The sequence below is a fragment of the Ailuropoda melanoleuca genome, chromosome 19, assembly GCF_002007445.2.
Source record: "Ailuropoda melanoleuca isolate Jingjing chromosome 19, ASM200744v2, whole genome shotgun sequence".
NCBI lineage: Eukaryota > Metazoa > Chordata > Mammalia > Carnivora > Ursidae > Ailuropoda > Ailuropoda melanoleuca.
In genome coordinates, this window is record NC_048236.1 from 11,554,259 (window position 1) to 11,577,551 (window position 23,293).

The 23,293-nt window shown below is 40.9% G+C and overlaps 1 protein-coding gene across 1 annotated transcript in view; it reads left to right on the forward strand.

The window, feature by feature from the left end:
- The window catches only part of LRRC1 (leucine rich repeat containing 1), a 128,119-nt gene that overhangs the window by 100,004 nt on the left and 4,822 nt on the right, over window positions 1-23,293 (forward strand). The window contains exons 7-11 of the mRNA XM_034648297.1: window positions 134-208; window positions 2,941-3,085; window positions 5,152-5,270; window positions 6,800-6,883; window positions 16,825-16,940. Of these exons, the coding sequence (XP_034504188.1) occupies window positions 134-208; window positions 2,941-3,085; window positions 5,152-5,270; window positions 6,800-6,883; window positions 16,825-16,940 (539 nt within the window). The remainder of the gene's footprint in view (window positions 1-133; window positions 209-2,940; window positions 3,086-5,151; window positions 5,271-6,799; window positions 6,884-16,824; window positions 16,941-23,293) is intronic.

The following is a 23,293-nucleotide window of genomic DNA, read 5'->3' on the forward strand; positions in this document are numbered from 1 at the left end:
TGTATTGGAGAAGTCCCAACAAACATCCCCTATTGTACCCATTTATTAACTGTTGATTTGGTACTCTTTCCTAGTAGAAGACTAAACTTGGGGTGTTTGTTACCATAACATTATGTTTTTTTGTTTGTTTTAGCCAGAATCAATTGGAGCTCTCTTACATTTAAAGGATCTCTGGTTGGATGGAAATCAACTGTCAGAATTACCTCAGGTAAGTGGTGTTTTCACATTGTTTCCCCCAAATTATAAAACAACCACAGACACCACTTATGTATTCCCTGCTTCTATGTGAAATTTTCTAGAAGGGGGTCTTGAAAACCAAAAACAGTGGTTGAAAAAGCACATTTGGTAAAATATATTAAGCGTTCAGTACGCTACATTGCTGTAGAAAAATTGAAAGCCTCAACCCACCATTTCAAAAGACAGCAAATATATCCTTTGGTTTGTGAAGTCTGTATTTTATTTCATCCTTGTTCCCCGTGTGGCTTACTTCAAGCCCAGCAAATTTATAAATTGCCAGGACTCCTGATTCTTAGATGGTACCCATTTCTGCCACTCTTTGTGATGTGCCAAGTGCTTTGGGAAGATCGTGACCACATTCTGTTCTGTAACAGTTGATGTAAAAGAAATGTTAAATGCTCTTATTTCAATTTTTTTTTATTTGCAAATAACTGCTTGTGGTTTAGCTGTTTTGTCATGGTGTTCAGGTTTTTCTATGACCAAATGTGAGAACCATGTTCCAAATGAAATGGAGTCTGCATAGACTTCTGTATACACAGTCATCTTGTGGGGCCCTAGAAGCAGGCTTGCCTTCTGGTTCGATGAGAGAAACATAAGCCAACAAACCCAGCAATAACAAACAAGCATTTTCCACTTAGTTAGTTTTTGTCTAACTATTAATGAATTTTATTCTTTGATATATCTTACAATCAGTCTTTAAAGTCCGGTATATTTCATGATGGTCTAGGTGCCGATATTTTAAAGCAGATCAGAAGCTCAGGTGTCTGCTCAGCCAGTGGAAGCAGGTGTGATGGTGCTGTGCACTTTGGGTGAGGAATGCTGTGTCAGCGCAGGAGGTCTGACACTAGGAGAAAGTACTCAGTAACATGTTATGGCTGTAGTTACAGCACTGGAAGTATGAGGACCTCACTCACAGCTAAGGGAAGGAAGGAACTAATTGCAGTCTCTTTCTGAGGTCTTGGCTGCATTTGGGGAAAGGAGACAAATTAGCAACCAATGTGGGTGAAGATTTGGTTAATACCTAGATTTCTCTGGGAAATTATGAGAAATCCTGGTTGGGAGAATTCTAGTTACTTTGAGAGTCACAGAATGGGGAATAAAAATACCACGAGGTTATCAGGAAAGTAGTACACCAGCTCTGGGGCATGACAGGGAAAGAGTGTGTGTGTGTGTGTGTGTGTGTGTGTACAGATGTGCATAAATAATTGTGTACAAATACAAAATGCCACATCCTGAACACACAAAAAAATCATGATTCCAGTGATCTTGTCATAAATGGTTATTTAAATGTCTCATTCATCCCTCTTTATAAACTTCTGTTTATAAACTCATGAGATAGTCTAAATAATCGGAATTACTTTCCTATCATCATGAATGACAGAAAGAAAAGGATACAAAGGCATTGTTAAAACAAATTAATGAAAAAGTAGAACACCTTCAAGGGTCAGGTAAAATTAGTAGAAGAGGGGGCGCCTGGGTGGCACAGCGGTTGAGCGTCTGCCTTCGGCTCAGGGTGTGATCCCGGCATTATGGGATCGAGCCCCACATCAGGCTCCTCTGCTGGGAGCCTGCTTCTTCCTCTCCCACTCCCCCTGCTTGTGTTCCCTCTCTCACTGGCTGTCTCTATCTCTGTCAAATAAATCAATAAAATCTTAAAAAAAAAAAAAGAAAAAAAACATTAGTAGAAGCGCAGCCTGGTTTCCTACAGACAGGAATTGCAGGGGTGGGTCCATAGGGCATGGGTTAAGTAAGAGAGAAGCTGGAAAGAATGGATCAGACCAAAGGAAGTGTAGATTGAAGGCTTTGTACTTATGTAGATATCAAGGAGCCACCAGACATGTTAATGTTTTTAGTAGAAGGGTGGTCTGATTACATACCTATAGCTAGCTGTGTTTACAGGAGGGAAATATGGGAACAAGAGTTTGTAGCGCAGACTTGGCCAGAGAGTGTGAGGATCGGAGCTAACGGTCCAGGTGGAGGGTAATGACAGGAGGAATTTAATATTGTGGTGGTGGGAAAGGATGAGGGGAGGTAAGTATGAGAGAGAAACCATGCATTTTGTGAGTGGGAGGTAGGGTATCTCTTGAACAGAATGTTGGACTCATTGAGGTAGTTTTGCTGCTCCTGGGAATATCTGTTTCCTTTGAAAGCAGGATGCTTCTCCTGTTGAGGTTAAAGGCGACAGTGGGTCTGGATTCTCCAGTGTTGCTGGGGTACAGCTGCATTGATGTTTGCTGTAATAAGTGCTACTGGTCATGGGAGATATAAAGTAGATGGTTTCTTAACAGAGAAAATCTCAGGGTCGCCCTGAAGTATAAGCTGCTTATTGAAGTGATTGATTCCAAACTTGAAGAACTGGATTCTGGACTCCTTTTATTTATTTATTTATTTTAAATTATGTAACCATAGAATCATTTGGTCTGTCTTGGTGCCAGTCTCTTCATCTGTTAAGTGAGAATGATTCCTTGCCTGCGTGAAGTTGGAGGGCTTGGCATCCCTCCCAGCTCCGTGTCTGTGATTTTTACAGCTTCCCGTTTTCATTGGAAAGGGGTCTGGAAATTTACTCCAGCCTTCTCATATAGATAAACGCTAAAGAAACATCCTTGGGCAACTTTGGGATTTGACTGTGCAAAATCACTGTAAGAAATTCCTCTGTACTGTGGCAGGTTTAAGCATGAGTCTTTTTCTGTGTCGTTGATGCAGGAAATAGGAAATCTGAAGAACCTGCTGTGCTTAGATGTCTCTGAAAACAGGTTGGAAAGACTTCCTGAAGAAATCAGTGGCCTGACTTCATTAACGGATTTAGTCATTTCCCAGAACTTACTAGAAATGATTCCGGATGGCATCGGTAAGTATGGAAAGTAACTCCCTACTAAAGATGCTGGCTGTTGTCTCCGGCCTTTGGGTCTCCCTCTGATCCTTTGGTCACCACTCTCAGGTGCTGGGGATGTGACTCCTTTAGTCTCCATGTCATTTATTTGTTCTTAAAGAAGGCATGCAAAGAACTTTCAATGCAACTGAAGTTTCTCGATAGGCAAGTGTTCTGTCATCCTGGTTTGGTAGCAGTTGTAGGTATGATTACTTCCAAGTGTTGACTCCTCTGTCTCTTTGGCATCTTGTCTCAGTGTTTTCAGTAGAGATTAGTCCAAATAATAGATATGTTTCAGGCCTGGGAGCAGTCTCTAAGAAATTTATAAGTGAGTTTCCCAAATAGTTTATGAGAATATGACTCTGACCTTACTGCATGACCTAGGGGAGAATGGTGTGTTTGAATTGAGCCTTTTCTCGTACGTTGAGAATAGTCTTTTCCTCTCACCATTCTTTGCCATTTCCTTTAAAATAAATTAGTCCATATATTTCCTTTACCATAAAGTCATTCAGTCCCATGTGAGAAAATAAATGCAGGGAAGGTATAAACAGACAAGGACCGGGAGCTCCACCGTAGCAAAGCCACTTAGAGGTTGTAAGAAACTATGTTTAACTATGTAGTCAACATAGGATTGCTGTCTTTGACCTTTGTTTAATCTTTATTCAAAATATCAAAGGAAGTTGCTGAAAGGTTTTCAGTAGTTGGAGAAGCTGTATGACAGAGGACCACTTCCTTTCTGGTATTTGGTCAAGATGAAAGCAGTAACTGATCGTAGCAACTGGGCAGGAGCACAGACGGTGCCTTTTGGTTCAGACTGGTTGGAAAATTGACGGGGATTTTGACTCCAGGTAGAGATGGTCGGTGAGAATGATACGTGGCATCCGAAAACAGTTGTGGGAACTGAGATAGGAAGTAGGAGGCGTGAGATGGCTGACTTCAAGCATTTGAGAAGCCATCCTGTAGAAGAGAAGTCAATTCGTTACTGCATTTTCTAGTTCAGAGCGCTGCAAGGAAAGGATATAAGTGAAATACGGGTTACAAATGAGCCTGGGCTGCTTAGTGAAGGGATGAGTTCCCTGTGACTTGAAGTGTTCAAGTCAGGGTGCCCTGTGGAGAAGCCCGTGCCTCTCCTGCCGGTGAGGACAGGTGGAAACCCTCTGGGGACAGTGTTAGTAGGTTATCGACTATGCTAAATAAAGAGCTTACGAATCTGTTGTTTCTCCTGCCCTGCTCTGTGACAACATGCAAGGCAAGTTAATTTTTTCAATATTTTCTTTTCTTCAGCTTTACGTCTCCTTTAAGATAGAGGCCATTTTCTGATTTTACTGGGGACAGTGTCCCCATGCCAGCCTCTCTCATTAGATAATGAAGGCTATCTGCTTTGTAGGTTCATTCCTTGAATTATAGTTGAAAATGAGAATCTAAAAGATTGAGGATTTCCTTCACTCAGTGGGGACATTGAGGAAGCTGTGGTCACCCCGTCCCTCTTTTCCATGGCTTGCAGGCACCACCAGAAAATTCACTTTTCCTGCCCTGAGTAAAATATACTCAGTTCTTCATGTGGCATTTCAAAGGTTTCCATTTTATTCTGCATATCTAGAACCACTACAGAAGCCTTCACTAAGCCACTTTCACTCCTAGGTGATAGAATAAACCACACTTTATTTTTTGTTTTTAGTGAGGATGATTCTTGGAGTAAGAAGAAAGTCTGTCTCCTTTGTACAGGAAACATTTCCTGTTCTTAAAGATCTGTCAAGAGCTAGCTGTTTGTTTTACTCTAAAGTTTCTGGCTTTGATACGATTTTTTATGTAGTGACTTTTAAAATGATTTGTTTCTAATTGCTGACTGTTTTTGATGTTGTGATAAAATTAACTCTTCACCTTTAGTGATCTAAATGAGAAAGATGTGGTTGCATAATGTAAAGCCGGGTGACGAAAAAAAAAATGAATAACTACTTAAAACAAAAAAGAACAGGAGATAAGAGACACCAAGTGATGATTAGGAAGACAGTTATAACTAATGAGTTGAAATAATGTTTTTACAGGAAAACTAAAGAAACTGTCGATCTTGAAGGTGGATCAGAACAGACTCACACAGTTGCCTGAAGCGGTTGGGGACTGTGAAAGCCTCACTGAGTTAGTTCTTACAGAAAACCGGCTCCTGGTGAGTGTGGGTTGCACGTTCAAGTGGATACGGATAGTGTGGTTTCTGTGTCATAGAGACTTAGTAGGGTAGATTCTGCTTACTCGTAATTGGGGTGGACTGTGTGGAGATTTTCTTATGTTAGATCTAAAAAAAAAAAGGGACTTGGAAGCAAATGCAGGACCCGGAGATGATTGGCATTTAACCTGCTGAGGTAAAGAGAATGGTGGGTCGGCTGACAGAGGTGTCCGGTGAGGGGTAGGGACGAGCCACTGGCAGTGGGTGTGCTGATGCCTCTGCCGTGGTGTCCAAGGACCCCTGGAGGAAACCTTCTCTCCGGGTTCTTTGAGCAAGTGGAGGGGGAGAGAGAGAAGGGGAGAAAATGGTGTTTGGTTAGAAAAAGCCTAGGTGGGACTGGGGGGATGAGTGCCCTTTGCGGGGTTGAGTGTGAAGCTGAGATCTTACCTCACCCTAAAGATTGGGGGTGGTGGTAGGTGCAGGTGTCCCACACTTGGGCCAGGCTTCCCCATCCTCCCAGGGCAAAGCTTTGGCATAGGCCACCTGGGGTGGGGGGGAGCAAGTTAGCAGGATAACAGCAGATCTCTGTTGCTCCTCCCTTCCTGCTGCTTTCTCTGCTTTCATCAGGCCCTCACTGATCACTCCATCCTCTCCTGCTCTCTTTGTTGTCTTGTAGCAGCTATGTTTGCGTCAGCTTACTTTCCTACCTTCTCTTTCATTTTGTCACTGTTTTCCTACCCTCCCCTCCATGCTCCTTTTTCCTTTTTTCTTTTCTTATAAAAACAGTAGGCAGTGCTCTTTAGGTGGAGAGAGTAGAAAAAGACAGCATGAGTGGGTAGGATGCAGAGCTGGTGCAGGAGCCCAGCCACATCTCTCCTCAGGTGGCTTGGGCAGCGTCCTCTGGCAGGTGTAGTGAAAGTGCTCAAATCTGATGCTAGGTTATGGTTTTAGGCTTACAGATAGTTATCATAATGGCTGTAAACATAACGTTCACCCCTGGCTTCCAACAGAATGTCGAAGCCCCCCCCCACCAGGGCCCCACCTGGCTCCTAGAGTGCTCTGCCTGTCCCACCCCTCAGTCCTGCTCACCTTGCTCCTGTCTCCATGCCACCTGCCCTTCCCCCAGCCCCGTGAAACCCCTGCTCAGGATTCGCATTGTCCCAGCCCTCTGGCTTCCAGGTCATCCAAGCCATTCTCCCAGTGTGGTTCTCAAAGGTGCAGGGAATGAAGGGATGAGTCTCGAGGTGCAAATTCTTACTTAGGTTGAAGAGCGTTACCTCTTTACTTTGTGTTTCACTGTTTCCAGATCTGTGCCTTTGACTTCTTTTCTTTGAAACATACTCTGGTTTTAACAAAAATGCAAAATATTTCATTCTACGTCTTCCAAGTGAGCTTTGACCTATCCGATATTCAGAAAGAACTATTACATCTCTTGCGGGATGAGATTTAAATCCTTGAAAAGATCTGTTTTACTGTGAGTCATGTTAAAACAAAAATGCATTAAATTAATAATTAAAATGTTATTTTAACAGACCTTACCTAAGAGCATTGGAAAACTTAAGAAGTTGAACAACTTGAATGCAGACAGAAATAAATTAGTGTCGTTACCAAAAGAGGTATGTGCTTTAAAAAAACAATAATTGTAAAGAAATAACAGCACACAAGGGATCAAAAATGTCACGTTTTAAAAGACGTAATGCGGTGCTTTTTAAATGTTATGTACTCTCATTTGTGAGCACAGAGATGGTTGGAAGAGTTATATCAAAGAACAATCATCAATAGCATGAAAGCGAGTAGGTGGGTCCAGATGACTGAGCATTGTTGAGAAAGGTGAATTGAGAGGATTTTATGTGGGAGAAAGAGAGAGTTTGACATTTCGGGCTTGACATACAGAGAACCATTGACAGAAATAGGTAGTTTGGGAGCTTAGCAGAGGAAGTAGATAACATCGGGTCTGAGTTTAGTGTGAAATTAAACTGCTGCCTAAGCCATTGGAATTATAAAAGTGGATCTTGATGCAAACCTTCTCGTGGGCAGAGATGGATAGTAGGCAGTGTTCATGCCTGGGGGAGAGTGAATGAACTCTTCACAGAGGCATGCACCTAGAGGAAGGTGAATGGGAAGCTGTAGCCAGATTCTTAGGATTATTATTATTCACTTATACTTTTTTTTGTCAATGGTCCAACCAGGAGAGGGGACCATCGCCATGCATTGTGGGGAGTAATACAGACGTAGAGACACTTCAGTTCTGGCAAGGGAATTGCTGAAAATAAGAAGGAAACTCAGAGCAGATTAAACAAGGAAGCATGTGTGATGTTTAACAAGAAGGCTTGCCTTCTGTTTGGAGCTAGGAGAACTGGAAGATGGGGAGTTGATTTTTTTTTGTTAGCCGTTAGCCTGAAACTCAGTTTAACTGCCTTCCTTCCCCCAATCAAATGTTGGTGAACCCTGCCCCCTTTGCTAGGCCTCACATGAAAAGGTGTGATTTTGTGTGATATGATCCCTGGCCAGGCGCAGTGTCCTTCCTATCTCTGTTTTGACCCTTTCCTGCATCTCTCTTGGGATAATTTTAAAGCTGCCATCGCACCAGCCAGAACTTGTGGATTCTTATTTTCCTAGAGCCCTTCTCAGGGTGTCTGAGCTTTGCCTGGTTTCTCTTTCTCTTTCCTTGTCTTGGTGCTATACCCTCTGTGTCCCAGTCTTCTGCCTGGGCAAGATGGCCAACATTCCTGAAGGGAAGCATGGAGTGTATTTGTCATAAATGTGGCCATATTTTGACCCACCCTTACTCTGAGCACTGGCACTTCAATAAAACTATTGCCCGCAGAAAGACTTCAGTACGTCTCCGTTAAACTGGGACACAAGTAGGAGATTCTGCTGCTCAGAACATGTTGGTTCTGGTCTCACAGTGATAAACCAAAACACAGAGCTGATATTCTGAATATTGATTTTACTCTTGTTGAATGGGTAGCAGACTGGACACGTAGACACGTGCACAGAGAAGTAGGGAAGATTGATTACTTTCTTTCTAGGTGCTGTCATGTTTGTTAACTCCCTGAATCCACACAACAGCTTTTGAAGTTGTAGGGAGAGTTCCTCATTTTCCAGATGAGGAAGCTGAGGCCAGTGGAAAGCCTTCCTTAGCAGGCCTCACATAGCTAGCAGTTGGTAGAACGGGCTCCAGAGATGTGTCCCCCACAGCCCGCTCACTGTTCTTCCACAGGCCGAGAAAAGCATGGCCACTCAGGGCATACAGACTCAATGCAGCCTTTTCACGTGTGGCCCTGAGGTAAGACAGGACCTTGAGTCGGTAAAGAGAGGTCAAACTATCTTTAGTTTGGACGTGTTAGAAAATTAATACATTTAGGGATCATTTTCAAGGTTAGTGCTGAAGAGAGCACTTGGGACTTGAATGTCCATCCCCAGTAAGTTTTCCCACGCAGCCCATCTTCCCAGTCCCCCTCTTCTGATTCTCTTGCAAAGAATACATCCTAGGCACAAATTTAACATTTTATTTGTGTAAAATTACTGCCATCATGTCAGCATCTGTCCTCTTTATATTTTAAGAGAATGAAACTTGTTCTCAGGCTTCAGAGGGATATGCCCACCACATGCTGTGCATCTGTGTAAATTTATTAGAACAGCATCTCAGGATGTGGAAAGTGAACGTGTTGTGTAAATAGTTCTAGCTTCACGGCATTTTAGTTAGCTCTCACGTGTTACCCGCTCTCTATGAAATTGTGATGGGTTTTCTGGCATGTAGAGCTTGATAACTGAATAAGGTCTGTGCCCTTTCCTGCAGCTGTGAGATAAAGCAGAGAGTGTTGAGGTTTTTTGGAACTGGCTCTCTTCTAGCACACCTTCACTACTACTCACGCACACTCACCCCCCAGGGTAGGAAAATGCCGAGCCGTGTCCCTATTTCTGCTGTGGGTTACAGTGGTGACCCAGTAGAAATGGCTGCTGAGTGCTTGCCGTTGACCACTGGGGCTGAGCAGTCAGACCACTGCAGGCCTCCTGACTCGAAGTGTGTCGTGTTGGTCTGCACGGCATAGCTGTTCCATGAGTCTCTGTGCAATGAGTGAGTGTGGTAAACCCTGTGACCGCATGTGTGAGGGCGGGGGGGGGCGCGGGAATCGGGGCAGCAGGGCCTAGGGACTGTGTGTGTGTGTGTGTGCACTTGCTCTGCCTCCAAGCTTGATACCCTTTGATCGTATCCTGTACTTTCCTTGATTGGGTTCTGCACTTGCAAAACTCTACTCCCCTCTCTCGAACAATTAAGCTGCGTGCATGACACATCTCAGCTGAAATGCTGACCTATTCAATATATATGCCAAAAACCCATAATTGTATTAATTGCGATTGGTCTGGTGTGCCATGTAGCTCTCCCTACTTTTTGTCTTCCTTCAATTTGATACTGTTGTATATCATGCTTTAGAGCACAGCTCCTCAGTCTCTGGCAGCATTTATTTGTTTTTATTTTTTTCCCAAATGAAGGGAAAATGTACTGTGTGGGTCACAATAATAGATTCTGTTTGTGTTTTGTGGTGTTACTTGTAGTAAACATTTGCAAATCAATGAATGTCTCTTGTTTTCTTAATTGTTAGCTGCTTGGAAATTTAGAAAAGTCGGGTAAACTTGTTATCTTGTAAGTATTGTTCAGACCACAGTTGCATCTCTAACTTCCATTTTGCTTCTTAAATGCATGAAGATTTCAAATCAACTGACTGCTTTGTGTGTTCCTCATTGTAAAATAGTGGACATTTTCCTCTAAACTCGCTTTTTTTTAAATGACCGCATGGCCTGGAACCTTATTTTGTTATGTGTTTGTCAGATTTGTTCAGATTGTTCTCTCTCAAAAGAATGCCTTTCTGTGAATTACATTTTAAGTTATTCAGAAATTTCGAAAGGCATAACGTGGCAGCTCATCTGTCTTCACTAAATTCTGGTTTGTCAGCACAGTTCTCTCTCTAATGGAAAGGCTAGATTTGCTTTATTTGCTACACGTGGCATGCTTCTGATTTTTCAAGCTACTTATTTGTGCCTTTTATTTCTCATCCTGTCGTGTAAGTGTGTATGCTTCCGGGGGAAAGAAGGCTTCCTAAAAAACTCATGTTTTTGGTGGTGGGAAGAATTAAGAAGAGACTGCGTTGTGTGATGTGTGGACAGACAGGGAGTTGGTTTATGTGTGATTGTGGGTATGGTGAAAGAGAGCCAACAACTTCATAGTATTCCCCAGCCAAATCTTACCTTTGAATAGCCTGCACCAGCTAAAGAGTTTCTGGCTGGAAGAAATTGAACGTGTGTCCAAGTTTAGAGTCCAGTCTTTTGTCTCCGTTAAGTCAACATGAAAGTGATCTTGACTCCATCACACTTATCCAGTCAATAGATAGGATTTGCAGATCATTTATCAAAGCTTGTTTTTAAATCAGGTACTCTGTAAATGTTAATTACCCATAAATATTGTGATTTTCAGAAGTGTGGTGATAGAGAATTCGGCTTATGGATGGCTTTCTGTCTTATTATGATTTAGTATAAGCTTCCATCATATTCTAAAATGGGTTATGATAAAAGAAATAAGATAAAACCTAAAAATACTAGAATAAAATATAGTTGGCCATTGGATTTCAAAATGGAGAAGGCATTCCCAAACTTAAAAGATGAAACAAGTCCTAAGAAAACCCCACAAAAAAAACAGTTGATAGATTTGTCTACATGAAAATTAGATTTCTGATCTTCAAGAAGGTAAAGACGGCCTGGGGGCCACGGGACACTTACAACATTATAGATGAAGGTGGTCTCTCCTTACTCTATTAGAAATCCTTCCAGGGGCGCCTGGGTGGCACAGCGGTTAAGCATCTGCCTTCGGCTCAGGGCGTGATCCTGGCGTTATGGGATCGAGCCCCACATCAGGCTCCTCTGCTATGAGCCTGCTTCTTTCTCTCCCACTCCCCCTGCTTGTGTTCCCTCTCTCGCTGGCTGTCTCTGTCAAATAAATAAAATCTTTAAAAAAAAAAAAAAAAAAGAAAGAAAGAAAAGAAATCCTTCCAGATCATTGAGAAAAAGATGTTACCACTAGAGAAGAGTGGACAAAAATTAAAGCAAAAAACCCACCACAATAAACAATAAGTGATTCAGAAGGAAAAAATAGAAATGGGTTTCTATGTGAAAAAATTTTAGCCCCATTAGTATTCACAGAAATGTTAATGGAAGCTTTTTGACCTATCAGATTGTCAAGATTAAAAGAAAAATGATATCAAATGTTGGCAAGGGCACTGGAAAATGCATAGATAAGATGGAAGTATAAATTATTATGTCTTCTCTGGAAGGAAACAGGGTAATACTGAAACCTTTGAAAGTGTTCATACCCTTTGATTCTGCAATGCTACTTCTAGGGCTTTGTCATAGGAACACAGTTGTGGTACACATGAAAACCATGCACGAGAATATTTCTCGTGTATACGTAGGGGCAGCTAATAGGTACACATACGGGGCAGTTCACAAGTGCCAGACACTGTACTTTCCTGCATATTCGTGTCTGTTCTTCACAGCAGTCCTGGGAGGGCTAGGTACGTCGTTATCAACATCCAACAGACCTGGAAACCCAGACTCAGCTGAAGTAACTCGCCCAAGATTACACAGAAAAGAAATGGCAGAACAAACTAGAAGCGTCTAATGTGGGAAATTTGTGAAGTCATCTGCGAGACATCTATAGAATGAAATAGTTATGTGGTCAATAAAAGTCCTTTTAGAAACATAATGATGTGGGAGGACATTTCTGATGTCATATGTAAACAAGGGCGCTGAAGATCATAGTGTTGGTCCTAATTTCATCGAAGCATATACATATAATCACAAGTGCATGGCAGTAATACCGAAAGATTGTGCTTCAGAATGTTAATACCGATTATCCCTTTGGGGTAGGATTTGGTCAGAGTTTTTCCTTGTGCCTTTATTTGCGTGTATATATGGTTTTTACTTTCCAGTCAATGTAACATACTGTTTTATAATTAGAAATGAAGAATGCCATAGCTATTAGTGGATATTTTGATGTCAGTGGCCCAACAATTCAAGAAGTCCCAAAGCCACATGATTTCCAAAATATTTATGAAATAGGAACATTCGAATAATATGCCGTGGATGATGATGGGAAAAGCAAAAAACAGTCTTTGGTTTCTAAAATTACTCACCATGTTATTACAGCTCAAATTGTATTTTGACCAGATTTTGCTTATTGTACGTTTTCCTTTCTGCCAGTGAAATATGGGTTCTGTTCTGTTACATAGAATATTAAAAGGCCGATACTGAAGGAAAAGGAAAGTTTCTTCACACTTGGGGCAGGTGTTCAGAAAGTGGAATACACGTATACAAAGATGACTAATACAGGCTTTCTCTTTGGATCACTGTGATTATCTCCTCTTGAGTTCTGTCACCTGCAGGCAATTAATACATAGTGCAGCTGACCCGACTAAGGGTTTGCTCAATGACCTGCAGGTCCCATCTCCTGGAGATGGGTCAAATCAGGTCCAAACAGTGAAGGAAGGTATTGTCTGGAATTAAGACACAAAAACCAGCAAAACAAAGATTCTCAGCTACATTCTGTAGTTCTCCAAGTCCAACCCCTTATATTCTGGGAAGGTGCTATTATGTGGCTTAAGGAAGTTTAAAAATATCAGCTTCCTACGTAACTGGTAATAAGTTATTTAAACAGTGACTCTGCTTCCCAGAATTTCTAAGTGATACAGGCATTTTATCCTGATGATCGCTCAGGACCCTGTAAACTCTGCCTCCTGAAAGCAGAAATACACACGAACCGTATGTATACTGCAGTACTGAGCTCACGCCCGTGCTTCTCTAGCAGTAGAGTCACAGTGTATGTATCCCTAGTATTGATCACAGTGACATTTTGTCATTTTGTCACTGTGATGCATTGCTGGGGAGAGATTTTTTTAAGAAGGTCAGGTGTGTTCTAGGAGGAGCTCACTAACATCAGCGCACTTCCAACAACACAGCAGGCACACAAGTGTTGACTGAGCTCGTGCTTTGGATCTGGGACTTTCACTTCTTGAAAAGACAATAACCATCACATTGGTTTGCCAGCCACATTTATTAGACCAGGTTCTGCAATAGGTGCTAAATTGTATTTGTGGTTTCGTTTAATTTAATCCCGATTGTTACTTTGGTTAAAGTAACATAGTCAAACACATAAAACACATGACTGAGCCTCAGATCCAACCCAGGTCTGTGTGATCCCAGAGCATCCTACTCCAGTGTGCCACATTTCTCTCTGATGTACGAAGAGCTGTACCTTTTGAGTTATGGCTTTTACTGCTTAATGGTCTTGTCTTAAAGCCAAAGGTTCATGCCATGCCTTCCTGGCTGATTTGGAAAGAGGTCTCTATTTGTGCACTGTTTTGCCTAGGACAGCACGTGCTTCTGAGGGTGATGAAGGCGTCCCCAGCACACTGGGCAATAACACTCGCTCTTTGTTGGCATTGTTTCATTGTTTTCCGATATCCTTTGACAATAGAGATCAGGAGGTCACTCTGCCTGCTGTGACAACCCAGAGTGCCTAGGAGGCTCTTGAATACAATTGCATTCCACTCCTTGAGGTCTCAGATGGATTAGAGATTAGAATGGGAAAGGAAAAAGAAAAAATAAATAAATGAGACTATAAACACAGTAGGGAGCTCACACACTCCATTGGGAGTTCACATTATTTCCCCCCCAAAAAGACTTAAGGGGTGTTTACTTGTCCAGAACTTTTATTGCTCCAACAACTGTTAGAGCCCTCTCTGACCCATTTTAGTTAATTTTTTATAGATAGTATATGTACATTGATACAAATTGAAAATGTTCACATGGTATAGTATTAGGACCCCAAAACAGATATCCTACAGGTGGCTGGAGCAGTGGACAGCTTCATGACAAAGTGCCCACGATTATGATGCAGTCTTAGCTCTATACATGCTCCAGTAGCTTATTTTACTGTTGTGAGGGTTGTGTATGTGAATAACTGCTTTGCCTCCCTGGAGTGCAGATAAATTTTATGTCTTCAAAACCAGGCCAGGATGATAAGGTTAAAGTGAGGTCTAGCCTCAGCCACATGCTGACCTGGAGGACCTTCCATGTGGCACACAGGCCCACCACTGAACCCAGAGTCCAGTGTACATGTTGCAGGTTCATGGGGGGTTCCCCTGCATGAGGAGCTTGGGGATTTCTTCCCATGAATAGATCTTTGTTGGGATCATCTCAGTTTATCAGAGAAAATCTAATCATGTCAATCCTCAAAAGATTCAGTTTTGAATCCTCCCATAATATTCCTGGGCATCTGAGTAAAACTGATGATTCTCTTCCTTAAGAGGGAAGAATGCCAAGCCCTTCAAAGATCCCGTTGTATATCTCTTTTAGGTCATGATATTGGGGCCCTATATTTGTAAAACCTAAGAGAGGCCTCTCTAATGATTCTTAATAGAAAAAAGAAGAGTTTTGTGGTTTTCATTTCTACACATGGAAGCAGATATTAACTTCAAGTAGCAGGCTTTCACTAGTAAGTAAATAAACATAGTGAATAAACATATCTAGATGAGAAAAGTTGGTAGGTAGGTAGGATGGGTACTGCACTTGCCAAGCACCTTGGTTATATGGACATATGCAAGTTAAACAGCTCAGTGAAACAATCTGTCAGAGGGTTTGTATAGACCATAATTAGAAACGCAGAGAGCAGTGTATCAATATGGACTGTGGGGTTTGGGGAAGACTTGATGGCATAGAGGATATTTAGCTATTTGTGGAAAGTTGATAAGATTTAGAAGGACAGAAAAAAGAAGAGCATTTCTATAAGACACAGTGGGACCAAAATGTTATATTTCAGGGGCCAGTGGATGCATCAGTTTTGCTGGGTTGGGAAATGTGAATACTGAGAAATCATGGGGACAGTCTAAAAGCCTTTCTACATATCTGGGTGTTTTCCATTTTAGACAAATGTTAGTTTGTATTTTCTTATATGTTTATTTTTCTTTTGTATCCATTATGGTTAAATACATGATCTCAAGTTTTTATATTAACTCCTAAAGGAAAACATAGTAAGAGTGTTTATGAAGGTAATTATGTAGCAATTTCATAAATATACATTCTGCTTTTTTAACATATATATGTATGTTAAACACATAGAAAAGGACATAAGATGTACTCAGATTATCATTGAAGATGCAAATCTCCTGCCTCTCCCCAAGTGGGAAGCTGTGGAGTATTTTTCCATGTGTCAGGGAGACATCAATAGCTTCCTTCATGAGCCTTTTCTTGTAATCACTCTGGTTCAAGGATAGTGAGTACAGGAAGAGTGTAGTACTGTATGGAGTCCTGCAGAATGTTGTGTCTGAGATTGAGTTATTTTTCCACCCCCTTGGTTCAGCTTTCCTGACCATAGAAACCGTGGCAGGTTGTTCAAGAAAATGACTTAGTTCTTTTGTGCTTATGTTCTTTTTTGAAGGTCAGGCTCATACAAAGCTCAATTATCTTTGAATCACTTACTTTAAAAATAAATAATAAATAAATAGTAATCAGATTTGGTGTGGATGTAGATATTGATATGTTTCTACCAGCATTAAGTTTACCAGATTAATGTGTGTATTTACCAGATTCAGTTTTTGCTAAAATATTGTTGATTTTGCATTTGTGAAAGGAAAACAAATAATGAATTTACCAAGTTGTGAATGACCAAAAGCAATTAGATGTGGAAAATTAATGTACTGTATTGTCTATCCAATACCCATTTTTTTACTACTTCTATTTTCTTTCTTCTGTTTTTTGTTTTTTGTATTTTTGAAATGAACTGAGACACTGAGAACACTGGATTTAATATAATGGGCAGGTCTTCAAAGGGGTGTTTGTGTATCATTGTTGGCCTTATTTTTGAAACTTAGAATTCTTAATCTACCAAATAATATTTACCAAGTTTTACCCATATTACCAAATAATATTTGTCTGAACCTGGGTAGCTTACTTAACATATTTAAAAGATACAGTTTGGGGCACCTGGGTGGCTCAGTCGTTAAGCGTCTGCCTTCAGCTCAGGGCATAATCCCAGGGTCTGGGATCGAGCCCCACATCGGGCTCCCTCCTCTGCTGGGAGCCTGCTTCTTCCTCTCCCACTCCCCCTGCTTGTGTTCCCTCTCTCGCTGGCTGTCTCTCTCTCTGTCAAACAAATAAATAAAAATCTTCAAAAATAATAATAAATAAAATAAAAGATACGGTTGCATTAGATAGCGGAAAATGACTTGCTTCTCAGAAAGAGATTTTTGAACTGTACTGTTATTTTCTTGGTTTAGTTTAGAATATGTACATTTAATGTATTGCAGAGATTTTTATGAACTTATTGGACTACTTAGTGTTTTATATGATTTAAACTAATCATAGTTGGTCTCAGTGAAACTTAAAATCATATGATACCATTTATGTGTCCTTTTCATGCCATTTGACAAACAGGATACCCCAGTCCCACCACCATCTTCCACAAAAACCTGGAAAAAAAGGTGTATTTTCTTTCTCATTGTAGATTGGAGGGTGCTGCAGTCTCACCGTGTTCTGTGTGCGTGACAATAGACTAAGTCGGATACCTGCAGAGGTGTCGCAGGCCACAGAGCTTCATGTCCTGGATGTGGCAGGAAACAGGTAAGCATGTTCTGGTTTGCTTGTTTTGAGAAAAAGAACCAAATGTTCATCCACCCGTCTTATGCGTCCTTGCCATCTTGCCTTTGCTCCGTCTTGTAGAATATGTACCAATTAGTCAAAGGATACAGGGCCAGAAAGTTGTTAATCTGAGAGCAGGAGTGATGGATCTGGAGGGAGTAGGAGAGGTCATGGACGGCCTGAGTGCCGGGCACTTTGAAGTTTAAGTGGACGCTTCTGTAGAAACGCTTCCCAGAACAGCAGTACAGGGATGTAAGGGAAACAGTGCTGCCTGAGAACTGGGATACTTAGGTTTTCCCTTAACTTTGATAGCTTTTGTAAGTCATCGTGAGCCTCTGGGTTTCCTCATCTGAAGGATGAGCTTGAATGAGTTTGAACTAGATTTTAACCAGGGGTCTTGATGTGCTCTGCTAGTGATTCTGAACCCCCTGAAATTGTAAACAAAATTGTATTCAGGGACATTTTTCTGGCCCAGCTAATGTCAGAATCTCCAAGTAGTCATAATCCAAGTGAAGAGCCATTCAACTGGTATTTCCCAAGGTCACAGCAGTGCCATTTCTCAAGTTCTGAGGTCAGAGGTCATGGTAGACTGCTCCCTTGTTTTGTAATGTGCCTTCTCTTCACCTGTATAGAATATGGATTTGTTTCAGCCAGTCTGAACTAATTTTGTCACCTCAGATCAAAGATGCACTTTCTTTCCCCTGAGCCTAGCCCAGCTACTCTTCCTGCCTGAGACCCTCTTCTCTGACTCCCACTTTTATCTCTTATCACTCATGTTTTCATTTTCTCTGGGGAGACTTCTTTGCATGGAGCGTGCTTCTTTGAATCCCCCCTGACATAGCACTCACAGCACCGTATGATAACTGCCGGCTTATGCATGTGTAGCCATCTAAACCTGTCAGATTTGGCATTTGTGCCACTGCACCATTTATCCCTGCACAGTGCCTGGAACACGATAGAAGCCTGGTAAATATTTGTCGTCCGAGAAAATGTTAAAAATGTTAGCTTTGCCAAGTGAATGGTAGGCCACTGCAAAATGCCTTGTATCACAGGCTGCATTGCCAAAGGAACTTAAAAAAAAATGCTTTTGAGTGTTATATAGATAGGAGAAAAAGTGCTCAGCCAGGGGAAAATAATCAATGATTTTAAATGAGAGATAGCAGTTGGAAGAGCGTTTGGGGGATTGTGTGCTAAGTGCTGATTAACTGGTCACTTAGGTCAGGCACAGGCCACCATTTCTCATTCTGGCTAATGGATTTGAGTAGTCCTGCTAATAAATAGCAGGACTCAGCAGGCCTCAGGGAGGGCCCACCATTTTCAAGTTAAGGCTTTCAGAACGTCTTGATAGATTCTTAAACCACTGACTGGTTACTGGAAACTCAAAATTGCTTTCTGCTGGGTGGAGTGAAGCCTGCACATAGAGCTTGGAAGGGTGGTGCTTCTTTCCTGAACTCCAGCAGTAGAAACCCGGTGACTCCAAACCTTCCTGGATTCTTGCCACACCTGTGAGCATGAATTTGCATCGCTAATTCTTGAGCAGAAAGATGGCTCTGATGCCTGAAAACTGTTTTTCACCTGAGTGAAGCCTACAATCTCTAGTTCTCAGAAGGGAAAGTTAAATTTTTACTATGCTTGGGCTGGGGTGGAGAAAACCCCATTAAAAAGTAGAGTTACATAGCTGCTGTCGGAGTCAGTTAAATGTGTCACATGTATATACAGATTCATAACCAAATTTTAAACCTATTAAAATATTTAATTACTACTTATTTAAAGTATTAGTATAGAAACTAATAAAAAAAAAGGCTACGATGTCAGCTTTTTAGCTTGCAGAAATGTTACACCATGGGAAATTATACCACATACAACAGAAGTTTTTGCCTCTTTTCTCAAGCATATAAAAATAGCAAATGACACAGACAGACTATATGTTAGTTTCCACAAATTTTCTTTGACAAGTTTGATAGGGTAACTATAAAATGCCACTTGGAAACTAAGTATCAAATCTTGTGGTGCAGTAACAGAGAAGATGTCTTTTATCATCAGCTACCCATGGACACAGGATCCATTTCCCTAATTCTTACCCTTTCTCATAGGAGTATCCACCAACTACACAATATCTAGTATTTGAGGAGCTTTGAGGAAGAGTAGTACCGAATCCTAGAACCTGTGGCTGTCAATGGGGAAATAGTTTGTAACTTTGAATTTTATAATCCAAAAAATTAAATGTAAAAATAATGGGGCACCTGGGTGGTTCAGTTGTTAAGCGTCTGCCTTCGGCTCAGAGCATGATCCCGGAGTTCTGGGATCGAGCCCCACATCAGGCTCTTCCAGTGTGAGCCTGCGTCTTCCTCTCCCACTCCCCCTGCTTGTGTTCCCTCTCTCGCTGGCCGTTTCTCTCTCTCTCAAATAAATAAATAAAATATTTAAAAATATATATTAAAACATATTACCTCACAGCTGTTAGAGTGGCTGTTATCAAAAAGGCAAGAGATAGCAAGTGTTAGCAAGAATGTGGAGACAGGGGAACTCTTGTGCCCTGCTGGTGGGAAGGTAAATTGGTGCAGCCACTAGAGAAAACAGTATGGAGATTCCTCAAAAAATTAAAAATATAACTACCATATGCTGTAGCGATCCCACTTCTGGTATATAGCCAAAGGAAATGAAAACAGGATATTGAAGAGAGGTCTGCACTCCCATGTTCACTGCAGCATTATTCACAGTAGCCAAAATATGGAAACAACCTAAACATCATCAGCAGAGGAATGGATAAAGAAGATGTGGTGAGATATATATCATGGAATATTTTTCAGCCATAAGAGAGAAGAAAATCATGTTATTTATGACAATATGGATGGACCTTGAGGGCATTATGCCAAGTGAAATAAGTCACACAGAAAAAGACAAATCCTCTATGATCTCACATGTGAAATCTAAAAAAGCCAAACTCCTAGAAATAGAGAGTAGAATGGTGGTCCCCAGGGACTAAGAGTAGGGGAGATAGGGAGGTACTGATCAGTGGGAACAAATTCTCAGTTATAGTTGAATAAGTTCTGGGGACCTAATGTATACCATGGTGACTGTAGTTAACAATACTGCCTCATATCCTTGAAAGTGGCTGAGAAAATCTTTAAATGGTCTCAACACACACACACGCACATGCACAAAAAGTGATCATGTGACTGGATGGAGGTGTTAACTAACTCTACTGTGGTAGTCACTTGGGAATATAGAAATGTGTCCAATCATCGTAGGTACACCTTAAAGTTACACAATATTACATGGCAATTATAGCTCAGTAAAACTAAGAATAAAATATTAAAAGACAAAACACAACATAGCAGTGTAGCTATACTGTGGACTAGTAAGCAGTTAAAGAGTGAGATAATTTCTCTGTGTAGTGACACAGGAGGCCCATGGTACCAAGTAAAAAGAACAGCTGTTGGACAGTCTCATTTTTGTTCTTGCTTTTAAAACAACATATCTATGCAGTACAACAAAACATTAATAATAGTCCCCCTAGAGGCAGGGTGGAGGCTTGAGGTTACAGGGGGCTTCCCTTTTGGTATTTTCATATTACTTAAATTTTCCCACTGATTATATTTTCTCTATGTATCTTTAAACAGTTTTGAAAACTTTTCTTGAAACTAAAAATTCTAGTAGGTGGTAAAAGATGAAACATTCAGTTGTAAGAAGCATGAAACTATAGGTTAAGTCAGTATTACATTGATCAGTAGGCCATGTGTAGTTGTTAAATAAATTTGACGGTACAGTCGCTGCAGCGGTGCAGAGGTGGGGAAGGTCACCTCAGGTTAGTTGGTCAGGGATTTAATTGGAAATGAGAGACTTGGCTTATGGTATAGTTACTCATTTGCTTTAGTCCTTGTACCATTGATGTAAATAGTAACCACAGGCTTTTTATTTTGAGGGGATATGATCCTAAATAAAACAGGGAGATGTAAGATATGTACAAATAGGGCTGTGGTTTCTTGTGTTGATTCTGCAGTGTATAGAAGGTACCAGAATAAACCAAAAATGTATTATTAACTCGTCTGAAAAGCAGGAATATATATATACATACACACACACTGTTATCCGGGATGGTTCACCCAAGAGAAACGGAGGAGTGTGTGTGTATGTGTTTTTTCTGCCCCAGGCAGCAGTGAATCAGTGAGGGTTAGCTCAGCCTGCAGAATCTCTGTGTACACACTGGGCAGGGAACAGAGCATTTTTTTTTCTTTTTTTTCTTTTTTTTCTTTGACACTACTGGAACACCCCTCCATGGGACACTTAGTCAACAAACCCATGTGTGGCGTGTGCTCGGTTGGCAACAGCCATGTTCAGGCTGCCACTCTGATTCTTTACAGGGAAACTGGTGTTCTGTGATTATAAGATCTGTTGTTGTAGAGACTAGTAATTTATTTTAACTTTTACCATATGATTTGTTATCCTTAAAAGGATATTATTATTATATTGTTATTATTGACGCTCTCTTTAGCCTTTAATTTATGCCTTTGCTTTAGCACTTAGCTGCAAAGCCAGTTATTCTGAGAAGGTACCATGACCATGTGTAAGTATTTGTGCTTTGTGCCAATTTTCAAGTCTTAATATTTTTTTCTTTATGCTCACATGATTAAGAAATACAGAGATACTGACTCTAAGTTTCTTGTGTAGGACCCTGAAACTTTCACAAGAATTATCCTTTTATTCAATAAAATGAAAAAGGGTTTAAAGTACTTGAAGCTTTCAATGTGTTAGGATATTCTTTTTAAAAAGTCCCTGTCATCAGGTCTGGCAAATGCACGTCTGTGTCTTTTACTTCCTTGCATTTGAGTAAATGTGTGACAGCCTTTGGGCGGAGGCAGGAATAATTTGTTGTATAAGCATAAGAAATTTCACTTTCTATCTCGCTCAAAGACCCAACACCTCAGAATAGGAGGTGCAGCTCTAAAGCTTCTACTTTCTCAGATTCCTTGTTGGTATGAGCCTGTCACTTAACTCGGTAGATTCTGGGATTTAAAAATACATATTCGTCACTCAGTTGGGCCCTCATTAGCAAAGTATTAGAGTGTACAATACACAGAGACTTTTCAAGGGACGCATTGACTTTGAAACCTAACTCCCATGTAAGTTACAATTCCACTGACTCAGTACTGCACCCGATATCTATGCGTGGGATGGATCAGCCTTTGCTGGACTGGTTGTTGGGAAAAGAAAATATTTTGTAATCTCTGTAACTAGTATATTGGAAGTATTTTGTAAAACATATTAATTTATTCTTGTGAAGTTTGTTAATAATGCATTTGTTGTTAACACTCTCCATGCACTCTTTGATAATTTTTACTTAATTTGTTAAAGTAACAACATTCTGTGCTTACACATTATTTAGATTAGTTTAGTATTGGAGTACAATTTCTCTTCAGATCCCTGCATGGAGTTCAAATTAATTTTCCATAAGCCTGCCCATTCAGAATGGCATCTATGTCTGATAATGCAGCATTGATCTCTTGGTAAGATGTATAGGTAGACCTCCCACAGGTGTTAAACTGGAGATAGGTATGCAAGTGCATAAAAAAACCCCAGCAATACATGCTGTCATATGATTTCTTATGGAATTCATGGGCCAGGGATTTCGTTTAAGAAAATGTGCCTCATCTGTGGCTCACGGAATGCAGTCAGCTCATTACTGTCCAGCTTGTGAAGTCACTGCTGAGATTGTAATTTAATGCACATGGAGCCATCTTTAGAGTAAAAATACTTGATCAAGTACAACCTTAGGTTCATTAAACCTTGAATTCCTGGTATCTGCCGAGGTTTGGTTGTTTTCATAGTGTGTTGGTAGACTTGTATAAAGCACTGGTTTTTATTAAAGCAGTGTTTTCACCCCCAGCCCTTTTTAGCATTTTGGGCCAGGTAATTCTGTTGTGGAGGCTGTCTTATGCATTATAGGCTGTTTAGCAACATCCCTGGCCTCTGCCCACTGGATGCCAACAGCACCGCCCAAAAATGTCTACAGACATTGCCAGATGTCCCTGGGGCAGCAGCGCTGCTGGTTAAGAACCACTGCACTAAAGTAATCTTTGGCAAGTATGAACTATATATGATTCCCGGTGCTGGTCTTTGCTAAAGAGAGTTAACTGGGTGCAGCCACTCTGTCAGACATGTGTGCAAACATTAATATAAAATTAATCTTTAGGTGTCACATTACAGTTTTTAAAGTGCTTTAATATATACGATCTCATTTTAAACTGAAGCAATGTGAAATGGACATTAATTATCACATAGGAATCTGGGGAAGTGGGAGCGTCTAGAAACTAGAAGATACAGTGCACAAAGGA